The 20,194-nt window shown below is 38.2% G+C and overlaps 1 protein-coding gene across 2 annotated transcripts; it reads left to right on the top strand.

Moving 5' to 3' along the window:
• Nucleotides 1-1,669: 1,669 nt before the first annotated feature.
• LOC134324362 (coiled-coil domain-containing protein 138-like) lies at nt 1,670-15,502 on the top strand. Of its 2 annotated transcripts, none has more exons than XM_063006181.1 (15): nt 1,670-1,806; nt 2,632-2,701; nt 2,847-2,958; nt 3,359-3,456; nt 5,455-5,609; nt 6,024-6,161; nt 6,658-6,777; nt 6,868-6,945; nt 7,211-7,324; nt 7,421-7,573; nt 7,947-8,054; nt 8,383-8,515; nt 9,720-9,896; nt 13,548-13,686; nt 15,080-15,502. In XM_063006181.1, the coding sequence occupies exons 1-15, from the start codon at nt 1,726-1,728 to the stop codon at nt 15,219-15,221; spliced, it is 1,818 nt and encodes a 605-aa protein (XP_062862251.1). In that variant the 5' UTR covers nt 1,670-1,725; the 3' UTR covers nt 15,222-15,502. The 2 variants fall into 2 exon arrangements, with proteins under 2 accessions (XP_062862251.1, XP_062862252.1); XM_063006182.1 differs by lacking the exon at nt 1,670-1,806 and adding an exon at nt 2,435-2,500.
• The last annotated feature ends 4,692 nt before the right edge of the window (nt 15,503-20,194 follow it).

Below are 20,194 nucleotides of genomic sequence, written 5' to 3'. Positions count from 1 at the left end.
CAAAGCTTCTTATACTTTTTTCTTGCCTGTGGATGGATGGATGGATGGATGGATGGATGGATGGATGGATGGATGGATGGATGGATGGATGGATGGATGGATGGATGGATGGATGGATGGATGGATGGATGGATGGATGGATGGATGGATGGATGGATGGATGGATGGATAGATAGATAGATAGATAGATAGATAGATAGATAGATAGATACTTTATTGATCCCGAAGGAAATTATATGGATTATAAATAAGTCACCAGCTGAAGTAAATCCTAATCATTAAAAATTAGAGGGCTATACCACAAGTAATATAACATTATACTGTACACTGTTTTACACCATTGCTGTATAACTTTATATTAAAACATTAAAATATTACCATAAAAATAAGCCTGTACTGCTAAATAATTAACCATAAAGTCGACCGTAATTATATTCTTTAATAGTGTATTATTTCCGACACTCCTTGATCTCGGTCACGTGGTTCATGTAACCCTCCAATAGTTCCAAACAAACCCGGCGCTGTCATGTTCTCAAATGGGACCGGCAGCAGTGAATGACATATTAAACGCTAAATAATAAACATTTGTACAATTTCTGGGTATCTTCAACTGCCTTTACATTTACTGCATCTGCTTTAATGTCAATTTGGTATATGAAGTGGAAGATTGATGTTTATAATGAGTTGTTAATAGGTCGTTCTTGTTAGCACACAGTGCATTACATTATCATACATTACATAATGTGATATCATTAAGTAGTAGAGACAATATACATTACAGAGATTAAAGAGTTTTTTGTTTTGTTTTTTTGCATAAACTAATCTCCCTTCACTTTCCTGAGAATTCATAATAACAATAATCATTTTGGCTGAACACTAAGTCATGTGGCTGGATTCATAAGGTTTACCTGCACTGAATGAACAGATTCATAAACACACTACTGTACCTTTAACATTATAGTGCAGGTACATGAAATAGCAATAATTGATCTCTTATTTCATGAGTAATTAATAATTCATTCCTACATGTAATACATTAATGAATTCATTATGAATATGCACAAGTTCATTTTGTCTAATGTAAGTGGTGGACAAGGTACACAAACCATGTAGTTGATTTAAAGTAGAGATATCCAAGGTGAAATATTACTCCAGTAAAAGTAATAGTAAAAGTAAAATACTCTAGTAAAGTACTTACCTTAAAATACTTAAAGTATTTACCTTCAAATGTACTTAAGTATGAAAGTCAAAGTAGCATGATTTTTTATGGCTCTAATGTTTTATGATCATTTCTGTAACAAGACTCTTGATTAATCAACTCATTTTAGGTGAAAAGACTCGTGTGTCATTAATTAAGCTTAACTGACTAAGCTAAATTCAGTTATACCTATTAATTAAGATAAACATGTAACATTTAGTGCTGAGCAAATGCTAAACAATAACAGTATTAAGTATACTAATGACATCAAATTCATTATTTTTTTTAAACAAAGCAACATACAGCTGAAAATGCTTGCTAGGTAGTGGAAATGAATGGGGCTCTATGGGATGTCTGGAACTTTTCAGAGCTCCACAACCCGGAAGCTGCGCAAAAAAATGTCCCGCCCCCTTTCCAACGGTTCCCTATGGGAGAGTCGCCTCTGTTCTCTCTTCCGCTCTGGGTAAAGCAACACTCGCCCGGTTTGTTTACACTGTTAGCAGTGGCGGTGGTTTTAAAAAGTGAAAATGAGTAATGAGTTTCCTGACACTGATATAGATATGAAATTTGAAAAACTAAAGACAAAATACTTAGGAAAAAGGCACCAGGTATTTATTCAAATCAGTAATTTCAAAACAGATATAAATGAGCTAGCTCAGCAACGTTGGCATGTTATAAATTAGCTTGTTAGCCATACCAAGTAAATAAACCTGCATACAATTTTGAGAAGCAATGCTAAGCTAGCTAGCCGAACTTTCTTTTATCTTATCTGTTTTATTTGTTTATTTCTTAAAACTAAACATTGTAAGCGGAATATTACGGTGTATGCTTACTGTTTAACATATGGTCAGTTTTACTGGTCAGTTTTAAATGGCTCTTTATCTGAAAGTAGGCCACTAGGTTGGGTAAATAAAATGCATTATTCTAAAGTGCACTACTGTAGGGAACATTGAGCGATTTGAAACAGCCCTAGAAACACTATAGCACGACGGTAACCATAGTTAGTCCATCGCCTCTCGAAAACACTGGTTGGAAGGCAACTACTAACGCAATTTAAACCAAGCAGTTAACCTACAGACACATTTAGAAATGTAATAGGGGTAAGGTTAAACCGAGAACCCTATGACGGCGGAGCTGTGTGGCACCCACACTATCTGCTACACTCTTCTATTTGGGACTACGAATGGCATGTTCTCTTTATCATCATCCTCCTCCTCCTCACTAATGCTCTTGTGGGGAAACTGAATCCTAGCAGCCATCTCTCAAAATCTAGTGTAAAGCCCATCAGAACAGTGAAGGCTGGTAAAAAGAGGAACAAACTTCATATTTATGCCCACAAGTTGAACTATGATGTTTTGAGGGTTAGTTCAATAGGTTCCGGAGTTGTGGATAAAACAGTGTAAAGATTGTAACATCACTATTGTCTTTTTCAGATTTCTGACTGTGTAAGAGCACCAGTGACAGTAAAGTGTGATTTGAATATGGAAAATCTGGCAAAAGTCAGTAAGTATGTTGTAGACAACTAAGATTATTTCCCAAATATTAGTTTTTAGTGTTAGGATTATCAGAACACATGAGGCTGTTGGAGAGTGAGGTTTATTAACAACCATTTTAGAGAAACTATTGTGTTTGTAAATTTTACTTTTAGGTGCCGTTTCTAGAACAGAAGACATAGATAGTTTACCCAGGTGTCAAGAGATGAAAAACTACAGCAGAGCACTCAAGGAGCTTTACCATGCTGTCTCACATCAACCTGGCAGGTATGAAATGTTCCCCAAATATTCTTTGTTGTAGTTTAGGTTCATTAATAAATCAGGATCCAGAGGTGTAATTATTGCAGGATTATGACCCCCTTGTAAACTTTCCTTTTTACTCTGGCAGATGGTTTTCTATCACAAATCACTCCTGCTACTCCATCCTGCCTGCACTCTCTTTGTCGCCTCTTCCCCCCCCCCCTCCATTTACCCATTCTTTATTAATAATTTACTAAATCTTTTTTTAACCTCCACCATCTGATTCTTGGTTCAGATTTTTTGAAGTTTTCACACATGTCCAAACCTGGATCCAAAAGAAAAATTCATGTGTAAAAAACAACACTTTTCTTTTGATTGCATCTTGTGTTTATTTACCTTTAACTTTGTTTCACATATTGTTTGCTAGTGGACTTGGCTGGGATGATAGCATTTCAGGTGGTGAAGACGAGCTCAGCAACAGAATGGATGACTTGGATGAAACCAACATCCTGTGGACAGAGACTGGTGAGATGTCATTGTTAAATTCACTGATTATTCATCCCAGCATTTAACATTCATTGTCTTTATAAAAGTATAGTATATTACCACCTTGTCCAGAGGGTGTTCCTGCCTGGTGCCCAGTGTTATGGGGTGGCTCAGCACTCACTGTGACCCTTAATCTGTATCAAAACCTCTGTGTAACTGGTCGAATTTTAAGAACGTTAAAATGTAAGCCAGTGAGGGTTTAGTTCGTAGTTTTATTTTACCTTTAAACATAAATTATTGTAATCCTAGACTGCCTTGATAAGCATGTACAGTGTATCACAAAAGTGAGTACACCCCTCACATTTCTGCAAATATTTTATTATATCTTTTCATGGGACAACACTATAGACATGAAACTTGGATATAACTTAGAGTAGTCAGTGTACAACTTGTATAGCAGTGTAGATTTACTGTCTTCTGAAAATAACTCAACACACAGCCATTAATGTCTAAATGGCTGGCAACATAAGTGAGTACACCCCACAGTGAACATGTCCAAATTGTGCCCAAAGTGTCAATATTTTGTGTGACCACCATTATTATCCAGCACTGCCTTAACCCTCCTGGGCATGGAATTCACCAGAGCTGCACAGGTTGCTACTGGAATCCTCTTCCACTCCTCCATGATGACATCACGGAGCTGGTGGATGTTAGACACCTTGAACTCCTCCACCTTCCACTTGAGGATGCGCCACAGGTGCTCAATTGGGTTTAGTCCATCACCTTTACCTTCAGCTTCCTCAGCAAGGCAGTTGTCATCTTGGAGGTTGTGTTTGGGGTCGTTATCCTGTTGGAAAACTGCCATGAGGCCCAGTTTTCGAAGGGAGGGGATCATGCTCTGTTTCAGAATGTCACAGTACATGTTGGAATTCATGTTTCCCTCAATGAACTGCAGCTCCCCAGTGCCAGCAACACTCATGCAGCCCAAGATCATGATGCTACCACCACCATGCTTGACTGTAGGCAAGATACAGTTGTCTTGGTACTTCTCACCAGGGCGCCGCCACACATGCTGGACACCATCTGAGCCAAACAAGTTTATCTTGGTCTCGTCAGACCACAGGGCATTCCAGTAATCCATGTTCTTGGACTGCTTGTCTTCAGCAAACTGTTTGCGGGCTTTCTTGTGCGTCAGCTTCCTTCTGGGATGACGACCATGCAGACCGAGTTGATGCAGTGTGCGGCGTATGGTCTGAGCACTGACAGGCTGACCTCCCACGTCTTCAATCTCTGCAGCAATGCTGGCAGCACTCATGTGTCTATTTTTTAAAGCCAACCTCTGGATATGACGCCGAACACGTGGACTCAACTTCTTTGGTCGACCCTGGCGAAGCCTGTTCTGAGTGGAACCTGTCCTGGAAAACCGCTGTATGACCTTGGCCACCATGCTGTAGCTCAGTTTCAGGGTGTTAGCAATCTTCTTATAGCCCAGGCCATCTTTGTGGAGAGCAACAATTCTATTTCTCACATCCTCAGAGAGTTCTTTGCCATGAGGTGCCATGTTGAATAGCCAGTGGCCAGTATGAGAGAATTGTACCCAAAACACCAAATTTAACAGCCCTGCTCCCCATTTACACCTGGGACCTTGACACATGACACCAGGGAGGGACAACGACACATTTGGGCACAATTTGGACATGTTCACTGTGGGGTGTACTCACTTATGTTGCCAGCTATTTAGACATTAATGGCTGTGTGTTGAGTTATTTTCAGAAGACAGTAAATCTACACTGCTATACAAGCTGTACACTGACTACTCTAAGTTATATCCAAGTTTCATGTCTATAGTGTTGTCCCATGAAAAGATATAATGAAATATTTGCAGAAATGTGAGGGGTGTACTCACTTTTGTGATACACTGTATATCAAAATTTGACCTCAGCTGTACATATTACAGCTTTAAACGAAATGTAATAATAAAATATGCAACACAAGCATCTGGTGATTATCACGTCTGAGCTTGCTTTTTTCCCTCAGATGTGACGCTGCCCTCAAACCTAATGGGCACTTCCAGCTCGTTCGAAATGGAGCCATCTTGGTTTAACAGAGAGGAAATGCGGGATCAAATGAGGAGCCCAACATCTACTGAACAAGTGTACCAGGAGATGATTCAGATTTATAAAAAACTGCAGGTATGTTAACTTTGTTTTTTAAATGGTCAGTACACATGCTCTTGTATTTTTTATCTGAACAACACTGCAACACCACACTCATATCAAGACAACACACACTGCCATGTTAGTGTCATTGCAGTGCTGAGAATGGTTCACCACCTAAACAACACCTGGTCAGTGGGAGTCCTATGTCGGTCCCTTTAAGTTGATGGATGCTGCACAGGATTAAGGATATAAGGATTATATGGATTATATAAATACAGCAATTATAGTTCTGTACAAATAATTATAGTAACATGTAACAGCAAAACTAATAATTAATGTATATCACAGTCTAAACACTATGGCAATATCATTAACGCACACATTTTTAGCAGCTGATGCTAGATTTCATCATATTGGTCTGATCTGCTGCAGTTTCATGTGTTATAGGTACGGGCAGCAGAGCTGTATGAACGTGAACAGGAGCTTAAGCGAAGAGAGAAGCTGTTCCTGAAGCACCAGGGCACCCTGAGCAGACTCCGTACAGTAGAGGAAGACATACTGGACCGGATTAATGCCATGCAACAGGTTCATGCCAGGCCAATGTATTTTATTATTATTTTATTATATTTTATATTTGATTATTATTAGTATATTATTATTACATTATTATACAGTATGCAACACATACCGTATGGTGCATGTAGTGTTTTTATGTAGCACCAGGCACAACACAACCCTGATCATAATTAAGCAGTTAACGAATAAAAACAAAAAGAACAAATACTGTTGATGCCCAATACATTTCTGAAAAAAGCCTAATACACCTGAAATCAAGACCCCTTTATTACAGCGAAGGACCTGTAGGAGGTTTAAGCTGCTGTAGAATAACAAATAATTAAATTGTAAGTAGTTGTGGTAACAACATGTCATTTGTGCAGGGGTGCCTAATCCCTTTTGGATTTAACTGTGTGTGTGATCAGTTTGGGAGACAATAGAAACTTGGTGATGCTGACATTTTTAATGATTTCTGTTGCTTTGCATTAATGACTCAGTTTGTCTTTGTTTTCTTTCTGTTCCAAAGCAACACCAGCAGGAGACAGAGCAGCTGAGGGCGGCACTGAAAGAAAAAAACAAAGAAATCAAAAGAATGAAGTCCAGTTTTGATTCCATCAAGGAGCTGAATGATACCATGAAGAAACAAGTGAGACTCACAGCTTTACTGGATTCATTTCTCTTTTCATTCATTTACTTCTTTAAAATGTATGAAACGTTGGTGTTTTTTTCTGTATAGCTAAATGAGATGAGTGAGCAGAACACAATGCTCGAGAAGCAAGCTCGTAAGGTTCAGGCTCGACTAGAAAACCTGCAGGTAATATATTACAAGAAACACCCCCCCCTGATCTGAGATCAGGAGACTGAGAGTTTTCAGTCTCAATTATAAGTAGAAAATGCATTTATTTTGCACTGTGAACACTAATTGGCCCAATATCTCGAATCTTTAATCAAAAATTTTAAAATTATTGTTTGTTTTTTAGGTATTCAGATATTTCAGTCCATTTAGGCATAAAAATTAGGCATTTTTTATATAGTTTTATTTTCAAATTGTGCTCATGGTGTGTTTTTTTCTTTGACAGAGAAAGCATGAGTATTGCGTGGCGCACAAAAGTCGAGAAAACGTAGTGCCTAAGTCATGTGATCACAAACCCTCCAATCAGGACAAACCTCAACATTCCAACAAGGCTAGCAAGGTAAATGGAATTTAGACAGACTAAGAGACTGTATTAATCATAATATTACCAGTGTAATGTAAAATGTTAAACTTTTTTTTTTTTTCAATTTTGTAGAATTTATCCAGCAGCACAACAGTGAAGCTGCTCACATCTCTGATGGACTGGATTGTGGTTGGACCACCTTTTTTGTGTGACGACCTGAAAGCTGAGAATGAGTTTGACTTGTGTGGTGTTCCACATCTCTCCCTACATGAACGTTGTTCCAAGGTCTGTATATCCACACACATTTAAGCAGGTCTGACTCTGAACTGAAAGACACATTTTGTTCTTCAAACACTCTAGGTTAGAAGTTTAAGTACATATGTTGGACAAATGACATTCCTTCTTCTGTGACTGAATGATTTGAATATTTGCTGCTTGACTGGGGTTTTGTTACCTACCCTTGCTGTCGTGACCATTGTGTAAGCACGATGTAAAACATCTAAATTATTGTGGGTTTTCTGACAATATGATGAGTACTCACCAACTGGAGTCGATCAGTATTAAGGAATCAGGAGCTACATGATAGAACATTCTACATCATCAAATTAATCATCTGAGTTGCTGCATGTATATTCTCATCTGTATGTTTTCTTTGCAGGTTCTTCCAGTTTTGGTGGAGCAGCTTTACCATGCCGAACCAGTCCTACAGTTACCATTACTGAGATTTATCTACTGCTCTCTCACAGAACTGGAACTCAACACACAGGTTCGAAGGAGATGATACAGGGGCCAAATTTTTTTTGTCATGCATTTACAGACAGTGTGTTGATCTTTATTAATCAGGAGCCATGCTTGACACGTCCATATTACAGTGAGCAGGAATGATACAAATTCCCAAAGGTTTCCTGATGGTACAGTAGCAGAAGGTGGTGACATTTTGTACCTGCTAAGCCTGTAAATCTAAAGTTAGATTACTGTTCTGACACAGTGTTATGTGCAGTGTATGTTGTTATTTCATAAGCAGGAGGTTTTTAAGCAGGAGGTTTTGTATCTGATATTGTAATGTTCTGACATGTTGTGTTTTGTTGTTCCAGCATCTACTATTAACCTCAACTTTAAGAAGATTGGGGGAAGAAATAAATCGAAAATCACCTCTTTTTCTCAGAAGCTCCTGCCTTCATACACGCTTTTTGTCCTCCATCATCATCCTCAAAACCATCAGCCAGGGTAAGACTGTAACAAAAAAAATTTCATCATGCCCTTGGTTACTGAATCAACCAGATAATGAGTTTCATCAGCCTGTAAAACTTAAACCTCACTCATCTTAAAATATTTGGTTTCATCAAACAATTTATTAATGACATTTTAATGTCCATGCAGCCTACAGTCTGAATGGCACAAATTCCCACAGACATACTTGAAAATCTTGTGAAAAGCTGTCTCAGAAGAGTGGCTGTTGTTATAGCTGAAAAATCATATAGGTCACTTAATTTTTTCCCCCCCAAAATGTCTATTAAGCTCAAGGTCAGGTGCCCAATTACTTTGGGTACACAGTGTATTAATGAAAGAAACATCAGGTCTCGTACAGCAGGTGGCGATGTTGTGATTGTTGTGGTTAGGATTTAGGCTGAATGAGATGATTAAGTTCTGCGGGTTAAGTTTGAGTGATTGATTCGTGTTAGGAGTTAAGTTTAGCTTTGCAATCATGCGTTCTAACACCGAATTAAAGAAAAGTCTTTTATACCCAACAACAGAGGCAACTTTATTATTTTCTGGCTCATGTGGAAAACCTTGCTCCATCTCCATCTGGGAAAAATCAGCTACAGTCGTGGCCAAAAATATTGGAACCCTTTTTGTTATTTTTATTCAACAGTTACGACTGTTGTTTATGAGTTAACATTAACATTATATTTTGAGGCTCTGCAGTTGGAGCTTTCTGTAACTGAATGACTTGTTGAACTCCTACTGAACTCTTAGTTTCATTGGCTGTTTGAAAATCGTTTTTGCATAAGTTAACAGTTTAGCACAGAGACCACTTTTCCATGCATGTTGTAATTATATGTAACTTTTTGTACAGAAGAACTAAAGTTGCTTAGAAATGACTCCAGGTGATCTGCTTTTAGTAATCCATCCAGCGCTTTTTAGGCTTTCCTATTCAAACACTTGTGGCTTAGACTTCCTTACTGCTGTCTGTGAATCAAACATCTCTTGTGTAGGTGCCTTAACCAGCCAGCAGAGTCGCAACAGTGTGGAAACATTCCACCCTCAGACTCAGCCAGTCGTGTCTGTGTGGGCATCCGACCAATCAGCTGAGAGTCCATTATAGTGGTGTCATGAGTCATGAAAGGGAATTTTAAATGCTGCAGCTTACAATGACATTTTGTAAAACATGAAGCATTGAATTAAACATCTATTGCTTTCCCACCCACAGCAGACATTGTGGCCCAAGCTCTTGAGGTTTTGCACAGCATTTTGGGAGGTGACGAGGGCCGTGGCCTCTTTCTAAAATACAAAGCCTTGCCAACAATTTTAACTCTACTGAGGACGGGAAGTCCAGGGCTGCTTGCTACATCGCTGGATGTCCTGCTACAGATGAGTTCAGGGTCACGTAAGTTTTATTCAATTTGTCATCTTCAAAAAACATATCTGATAAATGATTTAAACAACCCGTGTTTTAATAAACATTTCCTGAACAGTACGCACAGTAAAAAAGGTGGTTAGAGAGGCAAAATTATCTCTCTAACAGTTAGTAATTGGCAAATGATGATCGCATTTTATGGTCACCAAGTCTTCAAATGTACCAATTAAATGCCAGTTTTAGACAGGAAATCATTTTATTTGTCCAGCCAAAATCTGGAGAGGTTCTGGAGGAGTCACGATTAGCGTGATTAAGCACACATGCTTAAACAATCGATGGCCATTAACACATCTAACAGCTTGGCTTTCTGCTCCATTAATTCTAACATTTCTAATGAGGATAATAAACCTCTTCCACATGCACCAGGTGGACCTAAATGTTCTTTTATTCACACAGTTTTAATACTGGAACTGGTTCCTGCTTTAACTCCCTCCTGCTGGAACTCATCAGCTCATTAACACCCATCTTTAGGTTGACATTATGTTAGCATTGTGCTTCAGTTCTCCTCTATTGCATCTCTAGTGTTCATAGTTCAAAACATCACCAAGAACTTTTAAAAGCAGAACCTTCCATTAAATATACAATGTGGAGATCAGTGTTTACTGCTCTAACACACCTGTTTAACCTAGTGAAGTTATTGCTCATTAACTTGAATCAGGACTCCATAATGCAGAGGATCTATATTTCTGTACAGTATATGCATATATGCTATCCCCATTTCCAGGAAAGTTGGAATATTATGAAGAATCTGTGATGATACTTTATGAGAGACTTGTCAATTCCTTTAGTAAGAATTTTGAACACGAGAAAGATAAGATCATTAGAACATTCACCATCTACCGTAAATAGTATTGTGAAAAGATTCAAGGAATCTGGAGAAGTCTCAGTCCGTGCAGAGCAAAGCTAAAATTCACTGTTGAATGTGTGTGACCTTTGGGTAACCAGATGGCATTGCAAGTGAAATCATTAAAAAGATGTAAGACTTAATAGGAAAGGTGATGGAACACATGGTAAACATGCGTGTGTTGCAGGCAAATACTAAATATTAAATGTGTTTATATTTACACAAAACAGTTAGGCTGATGAGTAAAAATACTGGTAATGTTGAGAAAAGAGGATGACCTGTTTAGTAATCTTATATCTAGTGGATAGAAGATGTTTGTTAGTCTCCAGGGTTTGGCTCCAGTGAGACAAACATTTTCACCATCTCTGTTTGTACAACTGGTTCCATCATCCACATGTGGAAAGTTCAATGAACCATAAGTTATCATCCACAGATGGAGCACCTCACAATATTTCACGACCTGCTCTCAGACTGATGATAAACGAACTCAGAGAGAAGCCAGCAGTCACTCGAAAGCAATGAACTGCAGCATCTGCAATCGGCTCTGTTCCTACTGCTCAGATTTGCACACAAGCTAATCAGAACATCATGAAGCAAAAATCTAATCTTTGCCTCTAATTTAGCTGCTCATGTTTTGAGAAAAATGGGTTGCTATAGCAATCCAATTTCACATAATAAAGGTTTTTCAGCATCATCTGAAATATGACATAGGTCTAATATTTGCTGTGTTGCTAAAATATTAATATGCAGCTCTTGAAAGCATTGTATTTGTGTGGTTTTTAAAGTATCTTACTAGTTGTAGTGTTTATCAAAGCTGTATTTGTAAGATCATTTGCAAACAACTGAATTCAGTAAAGAAGAGAAAAATGCTACGCTGGTGTCTTCAGCACCATTTAACATCTTGTACACAAACTAAGTGCTTCATCACAAACCACATCAACTTAATTTTTTCACTCTTGGGATCGCTGTATTTACAAAAGACAAGCCTGTGTTTGTGAATCCAGTGATCGGCCAGCTCTCTCTCTTGCTTTGTGGGTTTCCACACCTTTAACCTAATGCCTGGCTTGATGTGATTGTCGATAATCAGTGAAAATGACTTTACGAGGAATGCTGGTTTCCTTTCAGTGATGCTAAACAGAGAAGCCGGATCCCAGAATTCTTGAGGGCGCCGGTTTACAAGCTGCCAGCGATTTATAAAGGCATAATTAGCAGGGTGTGTGAAAGCGCAGAGGTCAGAGAGCAAGCCAAGTTCACACCTGAAGGTCACGTCCATGGCCCCAAGTTTCTGAGAAGAGAACACTGGTTAGCGTTCTTTAGCAGTTTTTGGTAATGCTTACCATGTGTTAGCTCTGGATAAGGAAAATAAATCAGATGAGTAGAGCCATCTCTGATGGAGCTCTTTTGAAGTTCCCTCAGATTTGTCTAATAGGAGACAGGTCAACCTGTGAGGACGAGCACATGTTCACCATGAAAACCCAAATGTGGTTTTGCTAAGACACTTTTATCAAAGCTTTATGTCTGGAGAGAGTGAGTGAGTGAGTGAGAGAGAGAGAGAGAGAGAGAGAGAGAGAGTAAGAAAGTGAATGAGTGACCGAACGACTGAGCGACTGAGCGAGCAAGCAAGAGTAAGTGAGAGTGAGCAAGTGAGAGGGAGGGAGGGAGGCATTTGTGCTAAGATGAAAAAGCAAAACTACCTCTTTAATCTGAACGATAAAGGTCAGAGGTCATCCGACCTTTGGTAATGCAAGGCAGATGAGGAACGACAAGACTAACGTAGCATAGCGCCACATTACTGACTCTTCACACAAGATTTCAAGCTAAATTATTGATCATGATGAAAGTGGACACTCTTGTCCGATGCTAACTGTGTGGGAAATTCAAGGGTGTCGTTTGGAACGATGGTTCTGGGTAATGAACTCTCAGAAGCTTTGGGCCGGTAATGATGGTAATTAATAATGTCAGGAAAAGCTACAGCTGGAATCTCTTATTAAGAACACAAAAGCACTTGGGGAAAAAATGTAATTTACTTTTTTAAAGGACAAAGTTATTTTACACTCATATTACACAGTAATTTCTTCTTTAAGTTAATACCTGGTTGCACCATCGTAAGCAGCAAAGACTACAACAAAATATTTTTTTTAATCAGTGTGGGGAAATCCCCACACTCATTTATTACCCCAACATGCTTCAGCTGATTGACAGATGACCTTACACTCTATCCAAGAGCCTTCTGAAGGAAAAGCAGAATTTGTTCATAATAATAGCTCAATAGAAGTTGAAGAGAGAGATGTTCTGTAAATGTTTTTTTTTTCAGGATCTTTGGTGATGTGTTGTTGATGGTCTTAAAGAAATGTCAGCGAGCTGGCCACTTTAGTTCGGAGGTAATGGTTCTCACTGTGGTTTGGTGAAGTCCTAGAGCCTTAGAAATGGCTGTGTATTGCTTTTGGATTGTCCTGCCTGATGACTTTGTTTCTTAAATCAATACAGTTGTAAGTGATTTGTGTCAACATTGATTGTCAGCTCAGAAATCTCACCATAATTTTTGACTCTAAGGGCTTTTTAGTGCAACACGTCACCGTTAAACATTTCAGTGAAAATCTTACAATCAAAGCTTTAAAACAAAGCTGCCCAGGCCACGTCCACTAAAGAGAAAATAGCAACTTGTGGTTTGCAGGTGAACAAGGTAACTGTGGTGCATGTAATTACTGAATGGTGGACTGAAAATACTGCAGATCCTGAAGGTCTCTGTGTCATCCCTTCTTCATTTTATTCTGCAGGCCACCTTTCTGCCTTCCTGGATGCATGTAGCACTGATCAGTTCTTCCGCTGCACCGCGTTACTTCTGCGAAACCAACGTCTGGACCTTGCCATTGCTGAAAAGCTTAGCGTCCTTCTTCAGAAGCTGTCGGGAATCAGGTCAGCACCAAGTTATTTTATGATCGATGGCTTTTATTTCTAAAGGGTGTTTGGTCCACAGTTTATTACTGCGTAGGGATTGTATGAATTTATAATTTGAGAATGTCACAGAAAAAACACAGAAACATCCAGCTACTTTTGAGGCATGTGATTCATAGAAGAAACCATAGAGACCAAGAAAGAACATGAACTAGGGTCCTGCATGGACTTTGAACTTTGGTGCTGGCGAAGACTTCTGAGAGTAGCTTGAATGGTCTAACCTCTCACTCCAGATAACCAAACTGAAGCTCTCTGGTTTTTGAAACATTATAAGAACCGATTCATCAGAAAAGACAATTGTACTTGGTCTAAGGTAAAAGAGGAAGAGGATGGCCAGCAGCAAGGTGGATAGATACAATTGGAAGAATAATGAATGAGCCATTAAAAAGCCTGAACACCCAAACAGTAGACAGTGTGGTCTGGAGAAAACACTGTTCACTTGGTTGCCAAGTGAGGAGTCAAAATCCACTTAATAATAAAGTAAGGTAAAAATACAAATATAGAGGAGGAATAAAAGAGAATATTTCTAGTCACAAGCTGTGGATTCAGTGATTAATTCCTGGACAATTTCAGACCTTTTATTTTTGATTATTAGACAGAATGATCGTTGATTTTTATATTTTACTGAATACGAGAAAATAGATTTTGTTTTTCTAAATACTGTGTATGTAAAATTATCCTCTTTCTCTTTTTTCGTTTTTTGTGAACTCTGGTTTCAGCTTCCAGAATCACTTGCTGACAGAAAAGGTCTTGTTAGCGTAACTTTACCATCTACTCACCTCATTAATCCTCATTAGGGGGATTGCGGATGTGGAACACGCATGGTGAAGTCCAGACTCTGTCCTGCTCTTTATCTAAGCTCAGGGTTTTTCATCCTGACTACTAAGTGAGCCAGTTTTTTATATCATGTGTTAGACTTGGACCAAGTCACTGATGTTTATGGATTACAGATCTCTAGCATCGTTTAGCATCATTTAGCATCTGCCTTACGCAACTGTTGCTTCTTTTCTAAATGTTTTAACTGTCACATTTTTTTTTGGAGGAACAACACTCCATTAGCTTTTTTTTTTAGTTTGGAATGAGCTAATAAATCCTAGTTAAAATAGATGGTGCATTTAGGAACCTCTGGAGGAAAGAAAACATTGGTAAAATATCAGGGGTTCAGGGGTCATTAATTTGATCTTTATGTGCAACGTTTGTGTTCAATCTAAAAGAAGAAATGCTGCATTACAGTGCAGTTTGTACGTAAATAACACGTAAATATGCCATATATAGGGCCGGCCACTTATAGGAATGCAAACAGGCCACTGCTAGGTAGATTCATAATAATCAAACATGTATGTATTTGATGCAGGAAGAACCGGCGACTGTTTGAAGCGTCTTCACTTCACCTCCTTCTGCAGCAAATGCAACGTTCATCTGATCCCGCTCGAGCTTTCCTGAACATCAACCTCAGCTCTGTGCTTTTTAATCTGGGCATGAACACTCATTCCTAACTGACCTGCTCCCCCCAAAAATAATCCAAATAATCATGATGCTCCCTCCACATTTTTATTATGTTTATTTATTCTGAATCAGCCTTCAATATGTAAAAGGTTAAACGCAGTGTTGGGATGATGGGCTGAACACCAACGTTTTCATGCTTTTCTAACTTCGAGTCTTACCATTTAATTTTTTTTACATATTACATTTTGGTGTGAAAATTCTTTTAATTATGGTTATTATTATAAATATTTGTTTAAAATGGACCAAAATGGTTAATAAATATTAAAGCGTGTGCTAGTTCTTTTTAATGTCCATGTCCATGATTTTTGCAAAACATTTTAAGGTGCGTTTGTGGGAATTTGAACCCTTTTAGTCAAAAGTGCATAAGCCTATGTTATATAAGAAGGCCTGGCTTACATTTGACATTTTGATTAATTTTTAAGGTGGTCAACAGGGTTCTGTGTTGACCACTGAGGTTCCTCAGACCGGATGACCTTCCTCAAACTGGCTAGAAGGTTAAAAGCATATCATTTTAATTTCCATCATTTTATACATCTGTTAGCAATGGGTGTAGCTAAAACACCTAAACTCAACCTACTTTTACCCATGTAGTGTAGCTGAAAGTGATGATGAACAGGGTCCAAGTCTGCTAAAATCTGACCAGTGACAGGTGCGTCATTGATTAGAACATCTGGCCCAACATCTAAAATGCTGTAATCATGTTCATGGATGAAAGTATCGCCTATCCGCTAAGTTAATGTCTAAATGGTTCTGCTAAAGTCTGGTTCTCAGTTTAATGAAGGATATAAATCTGAAAACAGTTCTGTCAAATCTCAACAAAATCAGCAGAGTTTGGACGCTGAATTATTTATTAATAGACTTCACGTCTGTGAAATGATTCAAATCTTTGCGTGTAACCTTCTCGTCCTCAGTTGCCTCTCTGAGTCGTACTTTCTCAGCATGTTCTTACTAATCTGGTGATTTGGTTATTTTTACGCTAATTTAAAATGACACTTCATTTCGTGTGGACGAAAGAAGCCTGCTCATGTTTACATTACTGGCCAGTGTTTATAAACCAGTGGTTTACAGAGAGCTTCCTTCTGTCGGCTTGGTTTTTACTCGATTCAATTGTTTGTGACGGAATGAAATATTTATTACCCACTTGGTATCTTACTGGTCTCCTAAATCTAAACATTATGTCACCAATCCATGATTTGTTCCAGTAATGGGTTTGAAGGAGCTCTAAACGGAGTGCAGCTGCTGTTCATGCAGGCCAGGTGTTTATAGAAACTGGACAGTGTTTTTCAGTGAGGTCATCCGTTCATCAACTGGCTTATTTGCTTTCTGTGTTTGCTTTTTATCACTGTCTGCCTCGGATTCTGCTGCGCTAGCGTGCGGTTGGTGGCCATTTGTTTCTATAACATCCTTTACTCTTCTGAAAATCTTTCCTTTAGAATTTGTATCATGATCGTGGGGATGAACGTCCAGTCAGCGACAAGCTTTAGCATTAGTTAAGTCAGGTACTGCTGGTCTGTGAGGTCTGGCTCCCAAGCCTATTTTTCACTACAGTACAATACAGTTTGCATCCAAATACAGAACTAGCTGTATCGTACCTGATGTGCTACTGTCCATTTCCAATTGTATAAGGGTACTGGTGAAAGTAAGCGGAGTCACTGAAGGTGAGGCAGTGAGGGTGTTCTCCAGATGCTGCAGTTGTTGTGGACTAGTTAGGTTTTAGATATGGGACTTGTAATCTCTCACTCCAGTGATGATTCTATTTCACCAATCAGCAGTCTGCACTGTTTCTTGCTTTACCCACACAGCCTGCTTTTGTATACTTGGTCCCTGGTCAAAATGGTTAACCAAGTTCAGCATGAGCACTTAGGAACAGTGTGTCACATGTCAATAAAAACAACCACAGGATAGCGTGCAGTTGGAACTGGGCATAAATTTGCATTTTAGTTCATCCCAAATATGTTCGATTGGGATTTGGAAATGACTAAATTAGGGGATTAAAGGGGAGAAATCCAAACAAAATCTAATCAGACAAAAGATAAAATGTAACATTTATAATAGAATGTTGGAAGTTGTAATTGCAATAAAATATATTAAGAGATTTTAAACCTAATTTGTAATGATTGCATGAGCTTTGGCATGGTTTACGTTAGAGTCTTCTGCTATCAACAACCTCATTATATACTGCAGAAGTTAAAGTTGATGAATAATTAATCAATAATTCATATTAAAATCATAAGAAATAAACATCTGAGTTTTGCTGATTTAAAAGGAAAAAGATGAGCAGCAGCAGAGTTAAATGAAATTTTTTTTTTAAATTAATTTGTATATATTTATTTATTGTTTGTTTCTAAAGTATAATAGTTAATTACAATCCTGCCTGGCAAGACCTCCTGAAACCTCCTAAAAACAAGTTTTGCTAAAGTTTGTGGACACCTCTGGTCAAATTCTACCGTATGTATTGTTGAGAAATAAGTTTATGTCACCTCTGCAGAGAACAAGTAAATAAATAAAACATGAAATATTAAATAGGTTTAAACACTTATACTTGCTAAATGTAGTAAATAAACAGTAAATGCAATAAAATGTGCAGAAATGCAGAAAACGGTGTCTTTACCTTTTTAATTCCTACTTAAAATAAAATTATACATAATATTTGACCAGGGATGTACAAACCTTTGCATTAGATGATGTCTTCACATTTAGCACTGAATGATAAAATATTTAAAATGAAAATTATTTTGATCCAGAAAAACCTTTCTGCAACACTTTACATGTATATAAAATACAAGCCTGATAAGATCAAACATGAAATGTGAAGCTTTAAAGCAGCACCTGTTTATATGGAACCTACAGATCTTAAGAGATTTAATTTTACGAACTCTTTACCTGGCGGCAGGGTCTGTGGAGTTTTGAATTTTGTTCTTTATTTTAGAAAAAAGTTTTGTAAGTGCATCATTTAGTCCAGGGTTTTTAACCACATGGTGTTTGTCTTGAAAACGGATTTGGTCTCGTATAACAAGCTTAATTTTACATTTCTAACCATGCGTAACCACCATAAAACAGTTTTTAACAGCCGAGCAGAAAGCACATTTCCGAAAGTTTAACGAGCCAAAGTAATGAACATAAATAAATCAGTCTGTGACAGGGCAGTGGGAAAAGTCTCCGGCACTTACGCACTATAAACAGGATTATTATTATTGCAGAATGGGACTCAAAGCCATGTGTGGACAGATACAACACAGCAGCAGCAAGGTTTCTACCCTGGGTGCTCTGCTCTGGTACTCAGCTACCTTGATGTGCGTATCAGATAGTGTTTGAGACTTAAAGTCTTGAATTATTTCCTGTTGGAAATTATATGTGTCTAAGGAAGGCAAGGTTGAATGGTGTTCATTGCTGCTGCAATTGCAGCCTGGCGCTGCACAGAGATGGTGAATAGTGGTGAGCAGTGTGTGATTATCCATACACTATACTGCTTTTGGTCAGACTCTGGCAGGTGAAAACAAATGGTCTGCGACTGCAGAAAGAAAGGTACAATCTAAACACAAAAGAAAGAAAAATGTCTCTGTTGGTTCATTTTGACGAACTTCTATGTTAGGGAGCAGTGGGTGGTGTATGGAAATTGTGAGGTCTTCCTAGTTTATTGCATTAAGAACATCAGGACTCTGGGCCACCCGATGACATCGATGCTTTTGTTTTAAATCACTGCTTGGCTGAGTTGTTGACTTTCTGGGCCAAAGAAAATGGTTTTTAATGTCTCTTTAGTCAGTTCCCAGTGTTTGTCAGACGTGCATCAGAATGGCATCTTTTTTATCGGTATGTTGTCCTTGTATTTTTTGGAAGTGATGCTACAAGAGATGCAAAAAAATGTAGCTTTCTCGAGTAATTACCATCATACACACGCGCACACACACTGTAAGGGTAATGTAAGTAGAAACAATCCCTCTGGCAACATGAATCAGTGAAAGCTTGAGACGGAACAGAAGAGGGCAAATCAGAACTCGAACAGTAAGATTTAGTCTTGCTTGAGGCTCTCAAAGTAGAGTTGGCAGATTTTTGAGCTGTTGAAGCAGGACTGCTAATCTACTCAACTATGAGAATGACAGCTTATTACAGTCATTTCAACTTTTCACCGCTACATTATACACAATATGCTTCAGGGTTAGGATCGACTTCTTAAAATTTTGGATAAAAAAGAAGGATTCACCAAAGGATCACTGTTTATAAGCAAGGATGAGCGTGGCTCACCATATTGTGCCAAACTTTATAAAAGAATTGTCATTTAGTAAAAATTCGCAATGCAACATTGCAAATCACTTAGGTCTTTTACCACCCACTGTACATAATTTTGTGAAAAAATTCTGGAAATCTGTTACAATTATAGTCAGTGTAGGGCAAGTTAAGAAACCTTTATTGAATATACCCTCCCCGAACGCAATCAGGATCCCCAACAACAGAAGACAATTTGACTATGCTAAATCAGGGGAAAAAAAGAGAAAATGCATAAATAAATAGAAAAATATCAGAACATTACCTGTGTGATGGATAAATAATACACTCTGAATAATGATGTGAATAATAATTCTTTATTAATAGTTTTATTATGATGCTTATGTACAGTAATAAGTTATATATACACTCAGATTTGATACGATGCCTTTTGTCCGTGCTTAATGCTGTACTATGATAATGAGGTAAGTCGAGCGGGTCTGTACAAACTGATGCTAACCAGATGCCTATGGCTCCTTTTCTTCCTCCAAAAGCTCTGCTTTATTTCACTTTCCCAACAGCTTGCAAAAAATAAACACACAAATAAATCATAAAAAATGTTCTTTTCTTATGAGGAACTAAAACACCATGTTTACTCAGATTCAGATGAAATGATCAGTTTGAAGTCCAGAGTTGTGCTAAAAAGCTTATTATCAAAATTTTCCCTCCTTTTCTGCTGTTTCCTGTTTCCTCTCACAGG

Source organism: Trichomycterus rosablanca, chromosome 12 (assembly GCF_030014385.1).
Source record: "Trichomycterus rosablanca isolate fTriRos1 chromosome 12, fTriRos1.hap1, whole genome shotgun sequence".
Taxonomy (NCBI): Eukaryota; Metazoa; Chordata; class Actinopteri; order Siluriformes; family Trichomycteridae; genus Trichomycterus; species Trichomycterus rosablanca.
The sequence above is the reverse complement of the archived record's forward strand: the minus strand, read 5'-3'. Positions and strand labels throughout refer to the sequence as shown.